The following is a 17,337-nucleotide window of genomic DNA, read 5'->3' as shown; positions in this document are numbered from 1 at the left end:
TGATAAATAAATAATAACAATAATTATAAAGAAAAAAATAGCGTAAATATATTTTTAAAATTGTGCATGCTGAATCCACGATTTAGATAAATTCAAAATCAATATAATAACTGACGTAATATGAAAACCAAAAATCAAATTATGATAATTTTTATTAAAGCAAAAAAAATTGTGTTCGAAAAAATTAGAAGCAAAAGAAATTAGATTTTTTATAATTTAATACATATGAGCCGGTGAGAAACAGAAGTGTGTAAGTCAACGTTTCATCAATTGAGATTTTTAAAGTTTTATTAGATGTACTTGAAAACTCCACAAAACCAAAAAAAAAAAAAAAAAAAATCAGTTGCCAGTTACTTTATATAAACTTACACTATACACCAGTCTCAAACTAAACAGAATAATGCTTAGTAATCATTAATATTGACTCAACTTTTATTTTGACTTATTTTGAACACTATATTGATTCTCACCAGCTCATATAATGGTAACGACAGATATTAAAATGAAATAAAAATATGTATTTATAATAAATGATATTACCTATTCCGAAATCATAATAGTTAAACAAAAAATCTGAAATAAACACTATCAAATTATAGATAATTAAAATACAATAAAAAGAGTGTTAGTTGTTCATTTTAAATGAGAAAAAAAAAAAATGAAAAAAGCGAGTAAAAAATGAGAATTGAAATGAGAAAAGCGAGTAAAAAAAAAAAAAGTCACTTATTTGAATCGGTCGTTTCGTAAAGAAATTTAAAAAAAATAATTTTAAGAATAAATTGATTTTTTTTCTGTTCTTACAAAAAAAAACCAAAAAAAAAAACCCGATATACTATTAAATAAGCCTAAATTTTTGTCTATCCAATAATAAACATAAATGTAAATAAGTATAAACATAAAGTAAAAACAAAAGTGTAGTTTTTATAAAAAAAAGTCTTGTATTTAAAGGACCGAATTAAGTTTTTTAGATCAAGGTTACACTTGTGAAAACTCGTGGTCTAATGCCATGAGTCTTAAAACCCGAGCAAACTTAGAGACACCTAAAGACTGGAATTTCAAGGAAATACTTGACCTGTTTCTTTAATCCGGCCCTATATGTGTAATATCCGTTACACATCTGGATTAGAAGAATTAAAGTTATTATTTAAAATTTGGTTTTACACACAAGAATTGTCTTTATTTATATTTTCCATATAATTAAATAACTAAGTTTTTTAATTTTCAACCCATGTTAAAAAAGTAATTTATCCCTAAATATTTCTCTATAAATAAACGTAAACCAAATAATCGAGATTGGAAAAAAATTTATAAACCTTATTTAAAAAAACACATTACGTGCTTTGTAAACGTTCTGATTTCATTTGATATATTTACGGAGGAGCTTTGCTAATTTATATTGGAGTTCAACTATCAACTAAAGCATTAAAAGCGAATCACACCATAAAGCTAGAATTATTTATTGGAGTAAAGTAACGTTCGTGAACTTTTTCGATTTCTTTTACCCAAGCCATGGCATTACTTTCAGGGTCTTCTAAGTAATATGTTCGACGCGGCTAAATTAATTAAAAATACATAAATAAGTTTGAATGGGATGCAATCTTTAATAATAATTTTTAAAACTTATTCAACTTTATACGCAACAGTTAAAATAACATGCTCAAAGCCAAAAGTGGTATTTGTTGGTTTAATTTTTCTTTTATAACTATTCGAAAGAAGACGGGGAGCATATTTTGAAACCCTATACAGACTCAGAATAGGCAGAGATATGCGCAATCTGATTCGCTGATTTTGAAAGAGAGGCTTTTGCGCGTATGTTCAAATCAAAACGAATGTCAAAAAACGTATTGAATAATAGAAGTGAATTTGAGCAATTTCATAAAAAACCAAATAATAATAGCAAAAAAAAATTATGATTTTTCTATCCAATTTTGTGCAATATAGTACAAATACTTATACAAACCCTCACAAATTAAAACATCCGTGATTTTCAGAATTTTTTCTTAAAAATAAAGATTTTTAAAAATTAATTTTTTTTTCTAATTCTAAGATATAAAAAAGACAACCATTGTAACAAACTATAAACCAGATGGTGAAACATGACTATGCTGTGATTCTCATACGATACATTTTTTAAAAGAGTTTTCAAATTTACCTACTAATATCAATAGACTATTATTAACTTGGTAAATTTTTTTCAAATTAAGTTCCCATTTATCCAATCATTTAGCAAGAAAAGTATTTTGAAAAAATAGCCTAATTTCTTTTTAGAACTTTTCACTTATTACTCCCATATATAAATCATATACAACACTAAAAAAATTTGAGAGTATTGCTTATTGGTTGTTATAGCTACCCCAGATGATTTGCAACACTCTTAAATTGAAAGCAATAGTAAGCAAGAGCAAATTTAGATATCCTTTGGTAATGTATAGTAATAAAAGATCACAAAGTATTGTAGCATAATAAGCTATTAGAAAAAATCTATAACCTGATGTCCACAAGTGTGTTTTGATATAGTAAACTAATTACCAAAAGCAATAACTCTCAACTTACCACACCTTTATGAAAAACTAAGTATAAAAAGGTAGAAAAAAGAAAGATTGCAAACATGCAAGTTAATGTTGTTGTTTATTTCAATTTCAAAACTCAATACATGTTTGTTGATATATAGCTTTTAACCTGAACAAAATAGTCGTTATTATATTCTATAATTAATATAAAATGTGTATCCTTTAATAGCAACTGATGGTAAATAATATTAAATAAAGCAGCAAACTTTGATAAATTTTTTATATTTATAATGCTAATAATTTATTTTACATTATATACTCCAGAAGAGAAAGAAAATATGTCTGCTCTAAAAAAATTAGAAAAAAAATCTTAAATAAAATGTACTCCGTATTTAAAAATTTTATTTATAGTTTTATTATGTAATTTTTAATATAACCAATAAAAACAAGTGTTCTTTTTTTAAATTTCTGTGAATATCTCTTGTTTAATAATATAAAACAGAAATGCGTTATGTTTTATTTTGATGTAATATTAATAATTTTTTTGAAAACTTGCTTCTTCAAATGTAAAAGCTAATTTTGATGAAGTTATTTTTATTACAAAAATTGCCATAATTCACCTTTATTTGGTTAAACTTTTTGACTTTAATACTCAGTAAAGTTTTAATATTCAGTGAAAAAACAAATATCACTTTTTTTGTTAAACTTTCCAATAGATTATTATCCAATTTATTATTCAAATTATTTCCATTAGATTAATATCCAATTTTCATCCTATATAATATATATAAAGAAAAATATTGATGTACGTCTTATCAGCCTTCTCAAAATTTAGGTTGAACAGTAACTTCTTCAGGGTTCGTAGATTAATATGAAACATGTAAGCTAGTTTGGCAAAACATCTGTAAAAATTTTCTTTTTCCAAAATTTTAAATGTTAAACTGTTTATAATTAACAAGTTGGTATAAAGATGCAGTAACGAGCTTAGAACAACCTCTACCTCAGCTTAAAATTTATACTTTGCATATTTTAAGTACTTTACCAGTAGTCTGGTGCAATTGCATATAAACTTTGTATCGAGCATGCTTTATAGAACACGGACATTATATTTGATGAGAAACACATTAAGAAATCTTACAAAATTGCACACATGCAAATTCAAGTGAAATATTTCAAAAGTTTATACATACAAAACACATTTTATAATAGCAAAAATATTCATAGCATGACAACTTATTTTGTTCTTTTTTTTGATAATTTTCTTTTCTTTTTTTAATTACTCTTTTTTCATTAAAACGATCGATTTTAATCACTTGGTTTAGTTTTTTAAATCTTTTTTTTTTTTTTTTTCAATTACTGCAATATAAAAATGCCACAATCATTTACCATAATCCACTTTTATTTATGCCATAATCCACTTTTGTTTGGTTAATTTATTTGACTTCAATACTTTTTCTTGCTTTTAATGTCAGTGTTTATATGTAACTGTACAAAAATTACTGTTCTGTAGACAAACATAAATATCACTTCTTTTGTTAAATTTTAAAATATTTTATAACTTAATGCAGACTGCCAAAATTTTTATAAATTTAAAAAAAGTTTTTAATGGTTTAACACGATGTTTTATTAAAGTTACGTAATAAAAAAATATATCAGCCTCCTCCAAACTATGGTTGAAACAAAGCATGAAAACAAAATCTCCTCAGAGCTCATATATTGACATGGAACATGTAAACTAGTTTTGCAATTAGTACAAATTTTCTTTTTTAAAAAACTCTAATTTTCAACCCTTTATAATAAACATGTAAATCAGTTTATAAATAAAGGTCTTCACCAGTAGTCACGAAAAACTGCATATAAACTTTGTATGCAAAAGTGCTTCACTATTAGTCTCGTACAACATATTTATATATTTTAACTATGTATTTGAGAATACTTTAAGGCCAAGAGCATATTTTAAGAGAAATACATTTGTAGATTTTTTCAACAATTTACTTCAACACATTTTTTTTTTTCGTTTCTTGAAATTAACAATATAATCCTTATCGCCAAGATAAACTTTATTTAAATTTTTACGAGTGAAAATTCTCTTGTACAAATAGATTTTGATACATTTTAAATACTCTGAAGAGTACTAAAATAAAATGAATTTCCTGTGTTGATAGTAACACATGACTTGTATTGATAAACATAGTATATCATTACTTTGAAATTTATTTCAAAAATCTGTTTGTTTTGAATTTCATTATATTTTTCAACAAAATCGCACTTGCCTCTCTTTTAAAATCAGCGAATCAGATTGCTCATTTTTCTGCCTATTCTGAGCCTGTATAGGGTTTCAAAATATGCAGACGGGGAAGGATTGAGAAAATTAGGAATAGAATTGAAATTTAATTTATGACAAAAGTGTGAAACTACTTGATTTAATTTCAAACCACGGAACTAATAGATTTAATATTTAATTTCAAACCATGGAACTAATAGATTTAATATTTAATTTCAAACCATGGAACTAATTAATTTTAATTTCAAACCATGGAACTACTAAATTTAATTTTTCAAACTATAAAACTACTAAATTTAATTTCAAACCATAGAACTACTAAATTTAATTTCAAACCATGGAACTAATAGATTTAATTTCAAATCATGGAACTACTAAATTTAATAATTGGCTTTTTAACTATTATTCTCAAATCTTCTTAACGTCTTTTATTTTTGGTTAGTGTTTATTATTTATTATTAATTGCTACAACTTATAACTTAATGCTTATTAAAATATTATTAGGATTTTTCTATTACTGCTATTATTATTGTTATCATTATTTTTATTATTTTTATTGTTGTTGATAATGCTCTTACAATATTCTATTATTTCTATAATTTAATATCTAAAATCAGTGGCAAATCATTTTGGTGTTTACTTCACATCACTTTGGTGTTTACTTTACATCACTTAGGCGTTTACTTCACATCATTTTGGTGTGTACCAATAATTAATACTTGTACTAACTGTAATATATTTTATGTGATGTAAATTCAGAATAAAGTTGAATTAACTATACATGTTTAGGTTAATACATGTATACTTATTTAACTTTATGCCAAATTTGTTACTAAACATTTCTAAAAAATATTCTCAATTTAAAATATAGAAAACCAATTTACTCCTAACAAGGCTGCAATTTGCTCCTAACAAATTTGCAATTTACTCCTAACAAGGCTGCAAGCAAGCACTTTTTAAGATGGTAATTACCAGAAAATAAAAAATATTTTTATAAAAAAAGGAAACGGTTGACAGAAGACCTTAAAAACCGTGACCCAACTACATTTACAACACGCTTTAAATTCGAAGAAGAGAAATAGTATCTTCAGAAGAAGCAGCCCAAATACGAATATACCACAGTATTCCATATAAGGAAGAATAAAAGATTTGTAGGTAGAGAATGGAATCGGAAGTAAAGGAATAGTAAGCACAATAAAGAGCTAACTTTGCAATAGATTGGATATCGTTTGAGGTCTGTAGTGAATGATAATCCAAGAAGACAAAGAGGACTCAATAACAGCATTGTCATTAATTAAAATATGAATATCAACAGTATTAAATAATTGGTTGAAGTAAATAACTGAGTTTTGCTGGAGTTAAAATTCACAAGCCACTGCATGTCCCATGCTGTTACTAAGAAGAGATCAAATTCAAAATTGGCTGCTTGTTTTAAGTTACCCAAAAGTAATGACTTTTTGTAAAGACAGGAGTATATAGTTGTGTCATCAGCAAATAGAGCCACTTTAGATGTAATACTTTCGGGAAGATCATTAATAAAAATGAGAAACAAAATGAGACCAAGGATAGAACCTTAAGGTACCCCAGAAGTTACTGTAAATGAAGAAGAGTCTTCCAGAATGATTTTAATAAAGCAGTTAGAAAGAAATGATTTGATAATCTCAAAAACTTACTCAGATACACCATATGAAGATTATCATTCTTATAAAACAGAAAATAAGCTTAACAGTAATAAAAGGCGAAACACACTCAGCTTAAGTTAGTTATTTTAACAACATAGATAAAGCTTCTACAGCTCAAATTAGTTGTGATAAAAATAAAGGTGAAGTTTTTGTATACGTACTTATATGTTAATATTATCTTATGCTTTTATGAATACAATTTTGTATTAGTGGAAAATATTAAAAGAAAAATGATTTTTACCATACAAGTTTATTCCCATGGAAAACCATTACTGGACTTTGTAAAAAGAGAGAATTTTTTGCTATATGTAGATTATTAGGTACCAGCATGTATCTTGAAAGCTTTTAGAAAAAAAAAAAGTAGAGCTTGAAGTAAAAAAAACTTGATGGACTCCTGGACAGGGAGAGTTACAAATGACATAAAAAAAGTTTCATCTAAAGAAAAAAAGATGCTCAAAAACATTTAAATTAAAGAAATTATGAAAAACCTCTAAACTGCACAAGCGCAAAAACAAGCAAAACCAATAATAATAATGATGATGAATGACAAAGTCTATCACATACTATATTTTTCACTCTTTTGTTTGATGTCACTCCTTTGATCAGATTTCTGTATGAGTAACATCTTTATCAATCATAATTGTTTATTATTTTAATTATAAATACTATTATTGTTAATTTTAATATTATAATATTTATTTTAATGCAATGAATGATTTTGAAGAATATATATATACGTTGAAGAATATATATATATACTGTTGTTATTTAGTTTTCTGACATTAAAATGAAATTATATAATTGAAAAGGAATTAAATACAATTCAGCAATAAAATTAATTTCTATGGAAAGTTAAACTATCGCAAAAAAAGTATAGAAAATAAACAAAAGTATAAAGAAAATATAAAAAAAGTATATAAAAAAATAAAAAAATAAAGTTAAAAACTTACTGTATGAATAAAAAATATTTTAAAGTTCTTGGCCTCTGGTCTTAAGTCTTTAGTCCTACAGAAAAAAAAAAAAAAACTTTTTAAAATTTTTTTTTGAAACCCTTGTAAAGGAGACTAATAAGAATTTGTAAGTTTTTGGTCATTTTTTTTGAAAAACCAATGAGGGTTAAAACCATAACTAAGTAGTCTCCTTGACTCGACCCCCCTCCCAGCTTTGGGGAGGTCACCTGGTCAGCCACATACCATTTGTTCAAAATATCAGTAAAAACATTTTAAAAGTTTTGATTAACTAAATACTTGGTGTTCAATCTTTACGTTGCCATAGTTTTTCAACGCTAAAAGATTATTGTTTTAATATTTATTTATAATTATTTATAATTACATATATTAATTATTTCTTTCTTTTAGTTGTGAAAAAGGTTAAAGATATTATTAGTGCCAAATAAATGCATTGGAATGTTTAATGAGTAAAAAGCCAGAATGTAAAGTTCTATAGATTTTTGAGGATTCTTAGTTTAGATCTTGAGGTTAAAAAACAATGGGTCAAAAAGAAAAACTTTGAAAAAATATCAAAATACAAAGAAAAAATAGTAGAAGCCCATTGTTTTTGACCTAAAAATCTTATGCCAAAAAATAATAAAAAAAAAAATTAAAAAAAGAATAAAAAATAAAAGTAATAAAAACTTTATTTTAAATGTAATACTTTATAATATTATTTTAAATTAACAGAATTAACTTATTAACTTTAACATTTAAAATGTAATAACAGAATTACTGAGAATAATGCAATTCTAAATGTAATCCAATTCTAAAGGTGGATTGATGAAACAAAGTGGATCAATAGAACTAAGATTGCTGGAACATTATGAATTGATGAAATGTGAGAAAATATAATTAGGTCATGGCTATGTTTATTCTAGATAGAAGTTACAACTTGGATCATTTTAGGCACAAAAATAGTCGAATGTTTCAGCAAAAGTAACAATCAAATTATGATTATCAAACAAAGATGAAAAAAAAAAGTAAATAAAAAAAAAAAACTTTTTATAAAATTTTCATTTCATGCATAAATTTGTAATAAAACTTCTTTAAAAAATGCATATATATTACTTGATTAAAAAAAATATTTTTTTGCTAGACTAATGATTTATTTTGTGTTTAATTAGAATGTCATCAACAAATATCTTGTAGAAAAAAAAAATCTGTTTATTGTAAAAACGTAAAAACATTGAAACAAAATTTTTTAATTTTTTATTTGGTCTTTATTATTCTGTATTTTTATTACACTCTTTTTTTTTTTTTTAAATCTCTGAACAGTATTTATATCATTTAATATTTTTCATCATTTTTAAAACACTAACATATAGGAAATTTAATATGTTTTATAAGGTACCCATTTGAAAAATGACACCATCCACTTTTCTAGAATCAAATTATTTTTTAACTGTTATTACTTACGGATTAAAAGTAGTAAGTGTAACAACCTGAAATATTTTTCTCCACAGCCTGTACTCTTAAGTGTAACAACCTGAAATATTTTTCTCCACAGCCTGTACTCTTAAGTGTAACAACCTGAAATATTTTTCTCCACAGCCTGTACTGTTAAGTGTAACAACCTGAAATATTTTTCTCCACAGCCTGTACTCTTAAGTGTAACAACCTGAAATATTTTTCTCCACAGCCTATACTCTTAAGTGTAACAACCTGAAATATTTTTCTCCACAGCCTATACTCTTAAGTGTAACAACCTGAAACATTATTTTCAACAATCTGTACTCTTAAGTGTAACAATCTGAAACATTATTCTTCACAATCTATACTCACCTTTGGTCCAATGTTTGTAAAAAAATAGACAAGTTAATCCAAAATTAACCTGGCAAGTATTAAGTGTTCAGGGCTTTATTGAGTAACCAATAGGATATATTACACCAGTAAATAATATATAACAGTGTAAACTGTAAGCAGTGCACAGACACAATAGAAAACCTTCAGATAAACTGTTATATAAAGTAAACTGAAGCGCTAATAAAGCTTCCTAGCTGTTACTTCTTGTTATGCAATTATTAGGATTCCCATTATGATGACTTTTAAACAAAAATTAATAAACAATATCAATATAACTCACCAAGGAATTTTTCCCTTTAACACCATGGCACTTGGATCAACATAGTAAAGTTCAGGACCTTCTGTAAGCAACAATTGGCGACGTTTAGCAAACAAACCCTAAAAATTCAACTTAATTTAAGAGGTATATAACCTTGAAATAAAACAAAATTTACATTAAAATAATTAACATTTTTAATACATCTTGAAACAAAACTATTTAATACAAAATGTAGAAATAACAGGGAAAAAAAATTATACTAAATATTTATTTTAACTAAATATAAACCATTTAATATAAAAACAATAAACTTTTTTCATACAAAAATATAAATAAAATATTATATATAATTAAATTATATAAATATAATTAAATATAAATAAAATTTTTTTAATAAATTATATTTGTATCAAGGATTATCCAAAAAAAAAAAAAAAAAAAAAATGCAACAGAACATAATAATACCTTTCGTTTTTCAATAATACCCGTTTTAATTATGGCATGCCCTTCAACAAATTGATCCCTGAAAAAAACATTTTATTATATAATAAACTTCTAATTAATACCAATAAAAATATAATTAGTCATTTTTTAAACTTTTATAAGCTAGAAAAAAAAAGCAAATACTTAAATTTTGCAGTGAAATATAAAAAAATGTTTTATCAAGAAACTTGTTTGAGTTTAATGAAGAGATGTTTAAAAGACAGACATCAACTAGACAAACAACCTTTAACAGAACACACAGCAAACTATTTTAGAACAATTTGAAAGTGTAAATACCAAACTACAGGCCACTGATACAAATTTACTTACTATTGTTCCGTTATACAATTTGTTAATAGACTACTTGTTGGAAAATTAAAAACTATTTTTTATAGATTTCAAGAAGTTTTGACAATTTCAGTTTGCTTTAGTTATGAACAGAAGAGAAATCGAAAGAGAAAAAAGTAATATTGATTAAATCTAAAAGATAGAAAGGTTTATAACAGATATTCCAAATAAATTATTTAAAAAGTTATTATATTTTAAAAGCTATATTTAAAAACTATACCAGTTAACTGAATTAGTTTTAAGATATAACTTTTAACTTTGGAACGTTGGTAAAGGGATAAATAAAGTAACTAAAAACTACTGAATAATTATGTTTCTTTAAAATTCTCTAAAACCAAATATAATATCTCAGTTTTACTATTAAACAATCTTCGAAGCGTAATAATTTATTTACTTTTTAAATATAAAATGTCAGACAATGGTTCAGAAATTAATACTTTTGATTTGAATAAGTTTCTGTTGCAAAACATTTTTGCATGATCAATTATTTGTTCAACTATTTTGCACTGCTCATGTAAGACGATTTTTTTTTTCCAAGTTGAACTTTTATTATAAAAACATTCTTCAACTTTTCTGTTTTACTGATGGAATTCCATTGTTTTCAATATAGCTTTTGCTTAGATTGCAAATGAGCATAAATATTTTTGTTAACTGGGTCATGCAATATAAAAGACTAGATGTCTTTTAAAGTACCCTAGTGCTGTGGTGTTGTTTGTTTCTAATTGATATTTAAGTGAAGCTATAGCAGAGAGTGTTGAAGTATCAAGACAGTTTGTCTTTTTGTTAACTATGGTGTTCATCATGCTTAATGATTACTCTACATGAGGACTACTGAATATACTTAAGCGTGCCTTGTTAATTTTATTAAGCTCTAAATATTTTTTACACTTTAAAACTTCTGACAACCAATAGTTAAGAAGTATGGGCTTTCCATCAGCAAATATTTTTTAGTATTACTTCCAAAGTATGTGTAATTCAAATGGTGATACATTTTTTAAACTTTTATATTTAAAAATTTCAACTTTGTTCCTGTTTTATTTTTTATCATCTTTGGCTTAATAAAACAAATTAAAATTGTTTTTACGAGTCAATTTGCTTGTCATAAATCTGATAGACTAACGGTTCCTTTTGTTCAAAAGTTTAAATGAATGATTTAAAAATAAGTAGAATTTTAACGTACAAATTAATATAAAGTTTTGTTTCATTACGTTGGAAATATAAACTTTTAACTATTCTGGCTTTTCTTTCTGCACCTTTTTTGTTATCTTTCTTTTTGTTATCCTTTTCTGCTGCATCTTACATTTTATTTTTTCTATTAGTTTTTTTACTTTTATTTGATAGTCTCTTTAAAATTTGTCACTTTCATTTTTATACAGAGAGATGTCCTATTTTGATAACCAGGAAGAATAAATTAAGATGAAAGCAGGCACCATCTCAAGCATAGGATGAGTGCATTCTAATACAGACTAACACCAATCAGTAACCCTTTGCTTTGGAGTGTTGTATGTGACACCTGTAATTTGAATTTTTTTTTTCAGAAATGTGCGAAGATCTGGGCTAAACTTAAAAACATCATTGTGCACATGGTGACAAATATCACCATCAATATCAAATAAGTGAGGAACCACTTTTCTTAATCTTGTTTTAAACCCACTGATTTTTCTCTTCAAATAATTGATAGAATCTAATATTTTGGAAAGTAGATAACTATAGAATTGCGACTTTGTTAAATAAATGAATAACAGCATTAAAAAGACTTTTGCCACAAAAATATGCTACGAGTATTTCTTTCTCATTTTTTGGCAAGAAGCACTCATCTATGTTAAGGGAAAACATTTTTATTTTCATATCAAAAACAAGCTCAGCATGAAAAGCTTCACCTAATCCTTCTCAAAGCTTATACAAAGCAGTTGTTCTGAACATTTTCAAATTTTTTGAAACATGATGATCTTTAGACATTTTCTTTGTGTATTCAATCATGTGAGATGTTAAAGATATAAGAAGATTGTGTTAATAATAATGCAAAATAAATGCAAGTGTCATAGCTTCTGCATTTGATGTCGGGTCTCTAAAACTTACAATAGGTTTAATAGTAGGCTTTACTCTATTTGTGCAAATACTGCAAATATGAACATTAACAGGAGTGCCTATGGCAATATACATGTATCAGTTTTATTTAAATTAATAAAATATGATGACAGTATAGCTTTGTTTGACTTAATCATTGGGCAGTTTTGATGATGTATTTTAGACTTAGAGTGGCGGAGTAAAGTTTTTTTTCCATCACTTCCATAATATAAGTCATTACTACATATTTTACATTGTACCTAAAACATCAAATCAAATAATATATAATTATGATGAAGTGATATATGTTCAGTTAGAGAAAAAACTTGAATGAATTATACTCTTCATTATCTTTCTCTTAAAGCCAGCGAAACTTGTTTTTAATATCTCAGAAATGTCAGATAAAATCTTAACTTCCATTTTATAATTTTTACTTCTTGATAGTGATAATTGACAACAAAATCTTTTGTAAACTTCTAAAATGGAAATTACATCAATTGAATTTTTACAAAAAGGAATTTCTAATATTCGAAAAAGTTCATTTGAATGAATTAAAAACAAAAGAAAATAAAAAGAAAAAAAAAATTGCAAAAATTCATCTCACGAAAATTTTTGTTATAGAAAACATATTTGCTTAAATGCAAATGTTGTCGTATACTGGGAATTCCCAGAAAAAAACTCATCTATGATATATAAAGGTGTGAGGGTGGTAGTGAACACTAGATACACCCTTATGCCTAAGGGCAGTACATTTTTATATCTACCACTGCATACAGTGTTTGACTTTAATTATTTAAAATTCTAACAACAAAAAAAGGTCATAATAAAGATTAAAAGATCATGATAAAGAAATAAAAATAACTGAGAAATAAAAATAACTAAGATATAAAAATAATAAAATAAAATAAATAAAAGTGCAAAATAGAAGAAAAACATAAAAGTTAAAAAAAAAAAAAATAAAAAAAAGAAAAAGAAAAAACAAGAAATGTAAGTAAACTAAGCATTTGTACCATTTTGTTTCTGTTTTAGTGTTTTCATTTGTGCTACCATTTTGTTTATTCTGGTCAGATAATTGAAGACCTTCAACTGCCCATTCTAATTCCAAATCTTCTTCTAATAAATGATCTATCTAAAAATATTTTAAAAATAAATGATCCATCTAAAAATATTTTTAAAATTAATGATCTTTCTAAAAATACTATAAAAATAAATGATCCATCTATAAAAATATTTTAAAAATAAATGATCTATCTGACATTCCTTGTTCTTGTATTTTTAAATGTAACTTAATTATAACAATTAAAACTAATTTTATTTATATAAATTTATACAGTTTTATTCTGTATTTTTAAATTTGTTTGTTATATTTTATTATAAATACAACAGGCCAGATATATTAAACCCCTAACCTCTTATTTTTAACTTAATTTTATTGCTTAGGTTTTTATGTTGGTCAGATGATCAGAAATGTTACACGATGGTAAGAAAATTTTTATAACATAATGCAGTATTTTAAAGAAAACATGAATCTTTCTTTGTGTAAAAAAAAAGTAGACAGGAATTTTAATGTTATAATATAAGCATTTTAATTAATAATTATAATGCATTTAATATGTATCACATGCATGAAAATACTTGCTTATAGGTGATTTGATGTATTACAATTAATCATTTAATACTGCAAAATTTTGACCAGGGGTGTGGAGTCGTGAAAAAAAACTTAAACTCCAATCATTGAAATTTTCCGAGTATGACTCGGACTCCGATTCCAACTCCAAAGCAAAAAATTTTTTAAATTCTTTGAACTCTTTAAAAAATAATACGCGATAATTAAAATTTTTTTTTTTTTGCCAATTTTACGAAAAGTTCTTTGAAGGTTTGATATGAATATACGGTTGATTGAATATTTTGTACATGTACTTACAATAACGAGAAGTTTTTCTATTGGAGTATTGGAGTCAGAGTTGTGATTTTGTTTAGCGACTCCAACTCTGCCAAAAATGTGCGGACTCCACAGCCCTGATTTTGACTGAATTTTTGATAATGATGCAATTTTTATGCAACATTTATTAATTTTGGAAATCATTTATATTGTAACAATTTTGAATCAGTTTTCACTCCAAAGTTATGCACCTAAATTTTCAAGTCAACAAAATTTAGCATTCCTTGTTTAAGTTGTAGCTTCAAGAACAATGCTTTTTAAAATTTTAGACTGTGTATAACATGAATAACATTTTTATTTGTGAATGATTGATTAATAAAAATGATTCACTTGTTAGATCAAGGCATTTAGATCAATGACATTCTATTGAAATGTAGGAAGAAATGTTATTAGTTTTTCGATGGTTGAAAATATCTGAAAGTATCTGAAAATATCTGAAAGTATCTGAAAATATCTGAAAGTATCTGAAAATATCTGAAAGTATCTGAAAATATCTGAAAATATCTAAAAGTATCTGAAAATATCTGAAAGTATTTGAAAATATCTGAAAATATCTGAAAGTATCTGAAAATATCTGAAAGTATCTGAAAATATCTGAAAGTATCTGAATATATCTGAAAGTATCTAAAAATATCTGAAAGTATCTGAAAATATCTGAAAGTATCTGAAAATATTAATATTGTTAATGTTAAATTAAAGCAGCCTCATATAGATAAAAGAGCTTTTGACTCTGTACTGTACTCTTTGAAACTCCATATAACATTACATAATTTTGGGTAATGGAAAATAAGCTTCTTATCCAACCATGGCCTACTATAATTACAGGGCCAGATATCTTGCTTTTTGGAACGAAAAATTAGAAGGGTAACTATTTAAAACATAAATATGTCATACAACATGATTGACCAATAAAAACTATAGTTTTTACAGGGGTTTTTGTGTACGGAAGTGTGTATAAAACATAAAATTTGTTTGAGAAATATAATAAAAGTCTGATAAATACACACTTTTCTTTGCCTTATGATTTTATTTCTATAAAAAACTTACACTGCTGAAATAAGAGAATTTTATATTGCACTTTGTTTCATCAACAAAAATTGTAACAACTTTATTAAACAATAAAATAATAAAATTTGTAATGGCTCTATTAACTTGAAGATGTACCTCATAATGTATGTATGTATGTATGTATGTATGTATGTATGTATGTATGTATGTGTGTGTGTGTGTGTGTGTGTGTGTGTGTGTGTGTGTGTGTGTGTGTGTGTGTGTCTTGTTAACATTATTGAGAAATATATGTACACATATATTTCTCAATAATGTTAACAAGATATATAAAAAGATGAAGAATATATATTAAAGTTATAATAATTTAGCTGTATAATTTAGCATTGATTACTTCATTTCAACTAATTCAGCTTTAATATATTTCTTTGTCTGCATTTAAAATACTTTACACTGTTCTTTCAAATTTCATCAAAAAATTGTTTCTGTTCATTGTTAAAATAGATATTTGTAATAACGTGATTTACAAATTTTACACCAATAATTTGATGATCCTGACATAAGATCATCCCATAAGATGATCATCGCATAAAAATGAAGTAGCACAATCATTTAATCTAAACAACCATTCTGCAGCATATTGATCACAAAAAGTTGAGTCTCTTATAAGCAAAATGACAGTATCTAATATTCCAAATGCTTTTGCAAAATAATGGGAAAGATCAATAGCTGGTGAAATCAATTCTCCACAATAAAATTTTTCTAAATAACGGCATTCTACTTCACCAGATTCAGCTAATAAACTTAAACCTTAATAACTTTTGAGAGTTTGAAACTTGAGATGATTGCCAATTATCAATCCATTCGACTAAATTTCTTAAAAATAAAAGTTTCATGTCACCCAAAACAGCTGCATTTGCAATACAAAAATTGTTGTTGTATTTTTGCTTACTGATACTTATTGTCCACCATATATTTATCAACAATAAAAAGCTTGAGGAACCAGTCCTATCTGGAAAATAACTTTTAATAGCTTCAGAAGTTGTGGGATCATATATTGCAAGAGCAAGTGGTACACTTTGCATCTCCAGGATGAAGTGATATAAAAGACAACTCGAAACCATTTTTTTAATTTGACTGAAGTAATTGGTCTTTATCATATACATTACAAAGTAACTTTCATAATATTTCACCAGCACGTACATCAATAATATCATGAAACTGATCAAAATGAAAAGCAGGGAATATAAAACATTTAGAATTTATTTTTATACGTAAGTTCATCAACTACAATTGTTTCTGTAACTTCTAAAATACCAAAATGTTGATTAATTTCTAACTTAAATAAAACATCTATTTGTCATTATATATTTTGTGCTGATACCTTTCAAGGTTAAAATTATTTAAATCATTTTAACAGTGACTTTCATCTTTTTCTATAAATATACTGGATTCATCCTGATTATTTTTGATGGATGACAGACAGACGATGGCTATCTACCTTTCAATGTAGTTATATATACCGATGATTGTATTCTTTCAGTTAAGCAATAAATAATTGGAACAAGATTTAGGCCCCAAACTAATGTTACTTTTTTTCCAACTTTTAAATGTTTTTTTTTAAAATCGTTTAGCACAAATAGCTGAATTTTTACTGGGGGTTAAACTTTTGATTGATAAACTAACATAACATTTGATTGATAAATACTACCCACTGTTTAAATGAGTAAGGACTATTTTCTAAAAGTTCAAAAATTGGATTCAGGAATAAAATTAAATGGATTCTCTTTCTTTTTATATCCAGTTTTACAGTAAACTACAGCACATGTATTAACCATATAATGAATATTTAAATAAACAATTTTAAGAGTCTGAAAGTTACCCTTCTAATTTTTCGTTCTGAAAAGCAAGAAATCCGGCCGTGTAAATATAGTAGGCCAAGATCCAACTATATCTATTGTA

The 17,337-nt window shown here is 25.5% G+C and overlaps 1 protein-coding gene across 1 annotated transcript in view; it reads right to left on the bottom strand.

Moving 5' to 3' along the window:
- Positions 1-1,433: 1,433 nt before the first annotated feature.
- The window catches only part of LOC100200349 (3-phosphoinositide-dependent protein kinase 1), a 51,090-nt gene continuing 35,186 nt past the window's right edge, over positions 1,434-17,337 (bottom strand). The window contains 5 exon segments of the mRNA NM_001280902.1: positions 1,434-1,553; positions 7,427-7,481; positions 9,552-9,649; positions 9,996-10,053; positions 13,439-13,557. Of these exon segments, the coding sequence (NP_001267831.1) occupies positions 1,434-1,553; positions 7,427-7,481; positions 9,552-9,649; positions 9,996-10,053; positions 13,439-13,557 (450 nt within the window).

This window comes from Hydra vulgaris, chromosome 08 (assembly GCF_038396675.1).
Source record: "Hydra vulgaris chromosome 08, alternate assembly HydraT2T_AEP".
Taxonomy (NCBI): Eukaryota; Metazoa; Cnidaria; class Hydrozoa; order Anthoathecata; family Hydridae; genus Hydra; species Hydra vulgaris.
Note: the sequence above shows the minus strand (reverse complement) of the source record. Positions and strands in the feature narration are given on the sequence as shown.